Source organism: Opisthorchis viverrini (genome assembly GCF_000715545.1).
Source record: "Opisthorchis viverrini unplaced genomic scaffold opera_v5_89, whole genome shotgun sequence".
NCBI classification, from domain to species: Eukaryota; Metazoa; Platyhelminthes; class Trematoda; order Opisthorchiida; family Opisthorchiidae; genus Opisthorchis; species Opisthorchis viverrini.
The window spans coordinates 389,889-400,509 of record NW_008751744.1 but is presented as its reverse complement, the minus strand read 5'-3'; the positions used below and the strand labels follow the sequence as shown (position 1 = coordinate 400,509).

The 10,621-nt window shown below is 43.4% G+C and overlaps 1 protein-coding gene across 1 annotated transcript in view; it reads right to left on the bottom strand.

Moving 5' to 3' along the window:
• Positions 1–10,151: 10,151 nt before the first annotated feature.
• Positions 10,152–10,621, bottom strand: part of T265_04964 (hypothetical protein) — a gene marked incomplete at both ends in the record, with an annotated part of 4,038 nt that continues 3,568 nt past the window's right edge. The window contains one exon of the mRNA XM_009169841.1: positions 10,152–10,472. Within this exon, the coding sequence (XP_009168105.1) occupies positions 10,152–10,472 (321 nt within the window). The remainder of the gene's footprint in view (positions 10,473–10,621) is intronic.

Here is a 10,621-nt window from a genome sequence, read left to right as displayed (position 1 = left end):
TTTATCTTCCATACACTATTCCCTATCTTGTAGACAAAACCTATCGTTGTTCGCATCAGTGTAGTTCGTCAATAAGGGCGTTTTTGGTCATCTGCGTATAGTTTGGTGCCATTTAGAATATATGGACGGTGATAATTCGTGAACTAAATCTACATGAAGAGCCACGGTAAAGTTCAAATCGGTAGTGGACTCTCAAAAAGCTTTCAGCCACCTTATGAGTAGTATGTCCTATTGGTAAAAATTAGCATTATTTTCCTAGCAGGCGGTGGGGTCGAAATTTCCATAAGAGACCATTTGAAGGGGTTGTAACATTCAAAATCTGACCAGCTGGTACAGTCGGACAGTGTGATTATGATAAACTTGTATTTTACGCTGTATTAAGCCCAACAAAACAACGCCTAGCGACGGAAGACAGGTTAAAGCACCTTGACCTATTGTTATGTTAGCCCGTTTATCTTTCAGAGAGAAAAAATCTTTCAGCTACAAGTGGCTGTCGACGAACCACACAAATGCGTTACATTCACAAGCACTACCCAAGAACGCGACCAATGTTTGTATCCAGCATAACAACATGTATGTGTGTTGGCTTTGCCTTTGAATGCGTGGATACAATTCAGCTAAGCACGCATGGAATTATGCAGCCGAGTGACCAATCAAGCTCAGCGAAGAATGTAATACCAGTGTAGTCGTAAGAACATCACTTTGAATTGCAGATGAACAGAAAGGTTTCTCACAAATATGTGAACTACGTGTGTTTCATGTACATTTGAACAGCTGTCGAAGCAGTCAAGCCCCGCCCCTGACTCTTGCGTCCAATAGTATTCCGCGACAAACCATATTCAGGCCTTTTTTTAAAACCTTTCTATCCTATCTATCTTTCCGTTCTCTCTCCTACTAAACATTTTCTCCTTTGTTATTATCATTATAGATTATTTCTGCTCATTTTTTTCGCCAATCAAACTTCAACTCTACCTTTACTGTTAGCCTGTATAGTTTAATCTTGGACGAACAAGGCTTCAAGTAGAACATAAGGTTGATGGAAACTCGGGGACTGCGCCTACCTGATGAGCCCCAAGAAGGACAAAACCGGTCGTGGGCAATCGAAGAGTTTTCAGCAACCTTGTGAATAGTTTCCTTTATGAAAAAGATTTAAACCGCTTTAATATGCATGCTCCTGCTTCCAATTTAGTTTTTTCCAAAAGATTTAATCCCACGGTGATTTCGTTTGTACCATTTGAATCACACCTCCAAACTTTGCTTCTTCTGCAATCTTGTCAGACTCGTAGTATTCATACTTCGTCTTCCGGTTGTATCTGGCTGGTTTCGGCTGCAGTGAGTTGTGCATTCTGTTTATCTGACGCTAGCTTTTCAACCTCATTTGAAGAAAGCAATCTGGGATCCATACACTATGCTGTGAACGGACAGTTCCCTCGTCACAGGTACCCATGCGGCGCTAGTATCTCCCCTGTGGGTCCTGAAAGCAGCATCCAAATGTGGTACACAAATCGATAGTTGGACCATCAGGGGCACCTCGGATGATAAAATTAGAACTGTAGAGTAGCACGACACCGGCAGTCCTCACTTCTTTCGATGACCCAGCTGGAGAAAAACACAGTTCGATACACTGCCTGAAATCAGTTTCCATCCGTGTTTGTTAATGAAAGGTACAAGTCTGTGAAAGGCTTGACTAAACATCCATACAGTTACCCTATTTCGCCCGGTAGTTTTTTGCGCACGCGATTTATCTCACCGGTTGTAAGAACGTGGTCAGCACTAAGCGTCCACATGCCCAATTGTCCAGTTTTCAATTCTAACTACAATTCAGCCTCCATTTTTCGGACGCTGCAGATGTCGTGGGCTTGAAATCGCCCCGCCGCCTATCTATATTTGCGCAAAATGCCCCGGAATTCGGCAAGTTGGTCTTCAGAATGGTTGCTTAACTTTCTTGTTAGGTTTGCTTCGGTGTTACTTCGAGATCTTCAAAATAAGCGAGGTCATGACAAAAAATGCATTACATTGGCCAGTCCAAACTTCTTACCGAAATTTCCGTTGTTTACAAGAAATCTTATCATCACTTTCATCGTCCTCATAGGCGGCACCAGTGTCCACCATTGTTGCTTCATTGTCTTATAATCTTAACTCATTTAAAGAACATGAAACAGAGGGTTGGTAGCTCAGATAGTTCTGTCGGTGGCCGAGTTGTTAGCTTAGCCTGGTAGTTTTCTTACGGATGATTCATTGCTAATCAAGATGATATCATCAGTGCGTTGTTGCGAAGCTGAGCTTTGCGTTGAAGGATGTGCTTTGAATAATGATATGCAAGGGTATATATACGTTTTAGTGAAAGCGGTGGCTTTTGATTACGATTGGACAGTTAGTAATATTTCACTCGTATCCTGATTGGTCAACATCCAGGTGACCTTTGAAATTGGCCTCTCTAATTCGTATGCCGTAGCTTCCCAGAACCTGTCCCGCAGTTGATCCCGTATACTGATCCGTTTGTCTGATGCTCGGTCGTGTTTCCATCCGAAGACAGAAGTACAGCAAGATTAGAGATAGCATACAGGATTAGATAGCCTGTTCGGGAACATACAAGATTTCCGTGGATATCGTTGAATGACGAAACAATGGGTTGGCTAGATAAGGGAAAGAGAACTGGGAGGCGCGTTGAAATTGGAGAAGAAAAAACATTCCGTCTGTTTATTCACCACCAGCGTTCATCCTGAACTAGTCACCGTAAAGGCGTTTCAGCAAACAACGTACCTCAAGCAACCATGGTTTTCTCGAGACGGTCTCAATGAAGAGCGCGTTCAAACCTCCAGATACGATGGTACGGACTTTTGGGCAGATCCCACTGACCACGTCTATAAGCATTTTTTTGTCACCTAGGAAACCATAATCAAACCGGTGAGAACCTCTCCTTTTCAAGGGAGGATTCCTCAAATAGCAACAGATGTCTACCAGTAATCGAAATAATTCCGTAGTCACTCAGAAAACATGGAATGCTCCAGAGGATTGAAGGGTGAGAAATCGTTTGGGGCGATCAGGTTTGGGTCCAGTAAAACCTCAAGTGAAAACATCTATGTGCATCCTCTCCTGGAGCGACCGCGTGAAAAAGTCAGGTAATTTTTGTTGTCGTAAATTTGGCTAAGAGACACGAAGCAGAAGGAGGGAGCGGGCTTTAGACTGCACGATAATCCCCCGTTACAAATGAACGTATCATTTAAGAGGCTTTAGCGTGCAGGGTTGGATAGTTGAGCCAAAAGGTGCTTCTCGGAGAAGTTTGGGAAACAGTCGGTGGATTTGGTGACAGGCAGCGTTTCGCGTTTGACACAAAAGCTTCGACGGGTCAGGTGATCAAGTTACGCGGCTGGTCGAAATTTAAGGTAAAAGGTGAACCAAACAGCTAAGTCAGGCTAAGTCGGTGTTAGGTGTCTGCTGACGGATTTTGTTTGTTAGGATGCCTCTGATGGGTAACCTACATGGATTCGGGTCCTGATTAGGGCCCAGTTCTTCGGGCTCACTTCACGTGAAGATCCATCTTACAAGTCGTTTACACACTTTATTCTTCTGTGTGGATGAGCTGATTCTGTGATAGTTGTGTAACGGAGAGGGATTTTGAGAACTATGGTCAGGTTGGGATTTCCACGTTTATTTCTACGTTTATTGACAACCCCACATCCTTAACTGTCAACACGGCTTATCAATGACCTCTTCTCGCAAGTTTCACACCGTCGACTCTATTCACACGCTGACGGATTCCACTGTCGCTGTGATGTGAATCGTAGTCTTCTCTTGAGGCTTCTACATGTTCTAGATCTATTGTATGTCCTGTGTGGAACAAATGTCCCGTCATCGCCAAGTCTTTGGCCGGCGCTTGGTATACGTCCTCTTTCCTTGATGGTCTGCTTACCTTTATCTTACGCTTGCCATTCGGATGCGCTGTTCGCAGCCAGTTTGTACCTTAATGCAATCGTTTATGAACACAGTCCATAATTCTTTAGACTGATAAGAAATCCTTCAGTTGCAAACAAGCTAAGCGTAGCGCTTTTCCATTCTGGATAGCTACTCGCATATTGGCTATGTTCAGCATCCTTGAATAAACTCCAGTGTTCCGGCTTCCTATGGAATTACTGCTGGGCCTTGATGTCATAGCCGATATCGTTCCCAATTTCCGGCTATTTAAACTCAGTGTGTATCAGAAACTCTTGAAGTCTGTTGACAATCTCCGTATGAGCTGCTGTTCGATTGACCTCTTCTGTGCATTGCGGTCTGACTCAGCAAAAGATTAATGATACAGTACTAGCGTAATCAGAGTTTGGATGTGCTGATGAGTAGTTTAAAATGGTCTCTGTCGCTTTTGGTTTCTCGTTACTGGTAATTTTTGAGTTTCAACCATTAATATGTGTCATACAGTCCAGTGTATTTGAAATGACCTACGACGGAACATAAAAAATATTTGTAGTTGGTTGCGGAATTTCTAAAATTTGAATGGTCTGTCTCCTGTCCGAACCAGCCTACCCGTACGTCCGTAGTGTTCACAAGCTCTTCCTCCAATCATACATACTCTACGCATCGAGAATCACTATTGAATCACACATCTACCTGCTCATCTGGTGCCTTTCAAGATCGTCTTCCACCTACTTCGTGCTATGGTGATGTGCAGCTAGTCAACTTGTCCAAATCCATGGAACCGAATGGCCTGTCTCATCATACCCGACTGGAATTGCGACGAAAGCCATCTAGTCAAACAAACGATCGACGGGAGAGCAAGCAAAGTGACTCTGTCCCTAAAGTAGGTGCATTTTCCATGAACGACTCGGACAAACCCTTCGAGTTGGACCACTTTCTCTGCCTCGGATGGCCTGATTTCGATGTTCCCACCGACTCAACTGGTTTTCTGAACTTCATGGGTCAAGTCAAAAAGCTACACGAGGAAAGATGTCAGGAGTTGCGACTGTATTGTATTTGCAACCTGGGTCCATTGTTGGTTCACCATAGCGCTGGGATCGGGAGAACAGGAACATTTGTGACTGTGGACATCTGTCTCCAACAGGCTCTTAATGAGGGATATATCGACGTTCCTCAAAAGGGAGGTAGCACTGGGCTCGAATTTCGCCCTTATTGTAGCTCATCAGTGTCGGAGTTTGAACTCCAGACATCTGATATGCGAGGCAAGCGCATTGCCACTACTCCACGATAGACGCGCCTGGATTATCAGTTTACGCAGGCGACAATTTTTAAGCTTGAGAAGCGTGAATATCTGCAAAATAAATCTACCAGATCCAGAGTCACTGAGTGGTCTGGCAGACACATTTGAAGGTTTACTTGAGAGCTACGTATTGGTAGAACACAAAAAAGTGTAGGTTCAACAAGAACTGATGTCTTTACTGAACACTCAGCTTTTTGATTGTCGGTGATCTGTAAAGCTTTCCTTGGAGCAAGATGGCACAAGTTGTTACAGCGCGAATTTACTGACCGGAAGGTCTGTGGTTCGAACCCGAACTCTGACTTTCGACTTTCCCTGTCTAGGCTTGAGCAACCTGACAGTATCCCAGCTCTCGTGCAACCGTTGGGTGGTATGGCAGATAGGTACCGAAAGGGTGCTAAAGCTGAACGATGAGTCGTACTAAGATCGCTTGACGCAAGTTACAACACCTCCCGTTCGACTACAGAATGCGTGAGACCGAATATTACTTCCAAAGAATTGTCAGGTTTTGTCAATTTTTTCAACTCTAAACACCCAAAATTTTGAAGGGGCGCATATCTTCTCGGTTGCTGAACAAATGTTACAAGAAAGGTTCGAGAATCACATGGGGAACACCCGGTACAACAATGACTTTCATTGGAATGTATCCTAGTCTTTTCTTCCAAGTCCTCGTTGCTTGAGGATGGGTTGCTTGAAGTGACTTTTCATACCATGGCCAAAAGTCAGTAATTCTACTTTTTTCTACGCATTACGTAAAGATTTCGAGGAGACCAAAGTGGAGGAATATTCACGGACCGTGAAAATAGTTGATTATACGAAAATATCGAGTTCACAGTGTAAAAAAGGATAACTACTGAAACCATGACAGCACAGCCGGTCCGAAGGCTGCGAACAACAAATTGTAAACGAAAAGTATTTGGTACATATTTTCAGAAACACATGTGTGAAAGTTAACTTTTTTACCTTGGGAGTTACATTTTTAGGGTAAGTACCCTCGCTGGTTTGCCTAAGAAACAGTTTGTTTTGGGACCGTTTAAATACTTGTCGGATGGCTTCTGGCCACTTTTTTTTAACTTAAATTCATCTCGCACATTTAATCATGACGGCGCCGTACCATCGGTCCTGTTTGTGTGCCCTTTTCTTAGTAAATTCGTTACCTGGGGACAGCAGGTGGTATTAGCTGGAACATGTGGCTAATTGATAGGATGTCATCAATAGTTCATTGGTTAGGACAGAACTTGTCCAGAAACTGAGGATCACGGTGCTTATCGGCTTCTTAACATGGACTGGCTTTGTTTACAGGACGAAAGCTCCATTAGAAAAAAACCCACATCTCCGCAAACTACAAGCTATGGCTTCTGCACCGTACAAACATACGGAGCAAATCAGATAAGTATGGCTAAGCTGCAGTTCACCATGAGACACGCGAAGACAGTTTGGACTATGCATGTCAAATCACTTTTGGCGACTCGAACCTAGGGGTACACAATTCTTTCGCCCGGGCTAAAACAGATTGCGGAATACGGGAATTCTCATCCGTCGGTCAAGCTCAAAGGCAGATATGTGAAGACTATGTGTCGACTATGTAAACAAAATAAGCCTCTGGTCTAGTAACTAAGATGACCATCTTTCAGGCCATGGTCGCTTTGTACAATGAGTAGTTCACCTCAGATGTCTTTCGAATATTCTGATGACTAGATCTGTCAACAAAGTATCCACGATGTTCGCGCGTCCTCACAGTGATGTAAGCAGCGTTTGCAATCTTGCTTGCTGTCAGTTTGGGAGAGCTGAGCCAAGATTTTCGTCAGATAGTCCATACACGAAGTAGGTGCACTTCTCAAAATCCACACATTTCGATAATGTCGAGCAGGGGTTTTCTCATGCCAGGATCATGTGGTATTTGTGTGATTTGCTAATCAACCTTATCAAAACGGTGAAGATGACATTCGACGCGACAGATTACCGACCTGTTGGTGACGTATTATTGAGTGAACCGTATGACGTTAGTCCGCCTGTAAAATTGTTTGAACACCATCATAGCGCTAAAGCCTCCCAAGTCCCATGATTGCCAGATTCATTTCACACTCATTCTACCTCAATAAACGAAGAACGAAAAGATTTAATTAATTTTTCGATTAGTGTTCAAATAAAGAAGTTTATGGACTGCAAACAGAAGATGACGAAATCCACACTGCATGAAGTTTGGTAACGATGGGGCGTCATTTGTAATACTTTGTGGATATGTCTTTTGGTCGCTAGTTGTCAAAACCGCCGTGGCCAGAAACGTTTCCCACAAGCAAAGAAGCGATTTTCCCAGGTTCAAAAACAGTGAAAATCATCCAAAAATTTTCAAGCTACTCACTCGGATTACTGAACTGATGAGTTCAAAATAGAAAATATGCATAAAATTCATGCTTGTCTTGTTGTTTACTTGTGTAAAGTAACTGAAGGGAGCCAGTTGGTGGGGTGGCATCTGAGTAGTTCATTTGCGCTATTCACCGCACCGCGTGACTCAAGGTGAGCAGAAATTCCGAAAGTTCTAGTCATCACATTGGGTGAGAACCTTGAAGAGCTAGGAGAAAGATAATGTGATCATTGATTCGCCAACAGATAATATAGTTATGTTTGCATGCTGAACAGATACTATTTTGTGACCAGAAAACAAAATCGATAATCAAAGTGCTTCAGCAGAGTGGATCGATTACGAAGCATGCAAGCACACAGCAAATATGAAGATTGTACTGAATTCTTAGTGATCATTATGAGTTCCGTTTGTGTAAACCTTCGTGGCTGGCACGTAAGTCCCAGCTGTTGGAAACAATCATACCTCCCGTTTGTAGTAAAATCCTATGGAATAAAAATCACTCAGTCTCCTCATCTTTTTTTATTCACAGGTCTATCTAGCAATGATCTTGGATTTGGATGACCCTGTTTTAATGTTGAATACCTGCAACTCAGCTGATTATATGGAGTCTGACTTAGTCTAGACATCCCCATCCGAGACTAAGGCATTGAAATTTATCGTCTTGTGACTTCACAGCTAGCCAACACTCGATGGAGTGCCCTGGTGAGCATTTGAAGTTTGTACGGCTGAGTCATCCAACCGGATAGTACTTGGGTTACCCCATTGTTCAATTGCCCAACATGCTGTGGATAACTGGTGTTCTTTTAGTTCATCAAAGTCGGATACGTCTTTTATGGCGATACATGATAATATACAAACGCGGAAAGGACACTGAGTTTCTTGTAGGCATAGTTGTTAGGAAGTGGGGCGATAAATGAGGATAAAAATAGGCGAAGTTTAGGGTTCGGTAACCAGCCATACTCCAAAGAGTCGAAAGCGAAGATTGGAGGTTTTAACGAAGTCATACATGGGCGGTTCTACTGCGAAAGGAGCAACGTAAACAGATGAAAGAGCCACTGAGTCGCTATACCTACAAACTGTTTTCTACAGAAAAAATTGAAGCCCACCAAAGTGCGGGGTCAAATTATTGTTACAGAAAGGATTTGATCACTGGTGAGGGAGCCCGCTAGATGCAGAAATCAATAAGTCAGCCTATCTAAGAAAAACAAAGCTATAAGTAAAGTACGGGTCTGGGAACAAATTTTAGAGATAACCACGCTGATAACAATGTATCCGTATTTACACATTTGCAGTTTGTTTAATGACTCATTGAAACCAAGCTGAAATGCCCTAAAAATAACTATAAAAAAGAGCCCGTTAGATAAAACTAACGTTTTGCATAAACAGACATTACCCCCATTGGTAATTCGTTCCAGCTACAGAGAGGATCCCCATCGGGACCTTTTCTATGCATGAATTACCCCTCTACAAAACCAATGCCAAGTGCTGAATCTTGTATAGAATCGTTGAATTCATGCTGCCATTTCAAATAAGGAGGGTGAGTTGCTAAGATGCCACTTGTACTAACATTGTTCTTGTCCCTACGCCAACACCAGAGTCACATGAATGAAGCGAACTATACAAGATTGCTTTAATGACCTTCATGAATTAGGCGGCAAAAGAGGCCACCCAGGGTAAAAATCCAAATTACCGGCAGTCATAAACATGGGTTTTATGTAAAACGACAAATTTTTCCGTGTTTTTCTCGTTGAAACGATGCAGTTTCCAGGACTGATTTTCTTACAAAACCGCATAAGTGCAATGAAGTTTATCACAGTGACGTATGGGAGCATGAACTGCCAGACTGATGAACTTAAACCCCTTTGAACAAAAAGCAGATGTTGAATTGGACAGTCTGTTAGCCTACTCGTGTGGAGTTTCGCTACTTTCAGAAATAACGAAGACTCATCGATCATTAATCTCGTGAGTAGTTGTCGACACTGCGGCATAAGCAGTGAGCCTCCTCACCGTGATCAACAGCTTACGTCGCTTATGTGTCGTACAAATGAGCTCAAAAACTCAGAAAATAGAGATCCTCAATGCTTCCGGTCGAACTGAAGTGTTGTAATAATAAAACGCCACAAGTTCCTCTGGTTGTAATGCACTTTAGAAGGTGACTGATCCTTTCTGTGTGTAAGTGCTAGTTCCCAGATGACGCATTAGACCGCCATTACTCGCCTCTATTCAGTAGTGTTTTCCGTGAAATCTGATACCCTTCAAGATTACCAGTCACTAGAAATAAGTGTAACCATCTCTGGAATGTCCGTTTCATGGGCTCACAAACTGTCATTCTGATGTGAGAGGGAACACAGAGTAATTCTGACAAAAACACAGACCACTTTGAGAAAAGCACATTGTAAGAGGGTGTAATGTATAAGTTGATGAAAACGCGGTACTTTGATCAACAACGTTTGTCGCAACAGGATGGGTGTTCTAGTTTCCCGTTTCCCCTTCCAGGCCCCACTGACTAAGTTACCTTCAGGGTTACTATAGGTCTTTTGAAAGTGAATCTCTTGTTCTGAGCAATCATCATCATTGTCAGCCGTAAAAACGACGTACTCGTCGTACAGTGGTTGTAACTGCCGCAGTTTCGATCACTGATGGTTTGGGGGGAGAGGTAGGTAGCTGCGCATTGCAGGCGGGAGCTGATAAATTGGTGCACAAATCCAGCACTGTCAGTGGGCTGTCAAATGGAGTTGGGGTGGGAGAAGGAGCTATGCATTGAAGGCAATAGCTTGGATGCACGAGCGCCACTGAGGGCGCGACTGGGCCGTATTTGACAATGTCTCCTGTCATTGATATGGCCCGTCTCGGGTCCCCATCCAGGAAGACGGAAGCAGCTGAGTTTGCTGGTAATGGCTTTTATACTTCTCTACCAAGTCATTGTTTGACCACCTCTGGCTCTCTTCCACCCTTCACGTGGTTGTGCGAAAAGAGTCCTTCGAGGAAGTCGGTCGACTCGTACACGCAACACGTGGCCAAGCCAGCGCAACCTATGCAGTGTGATC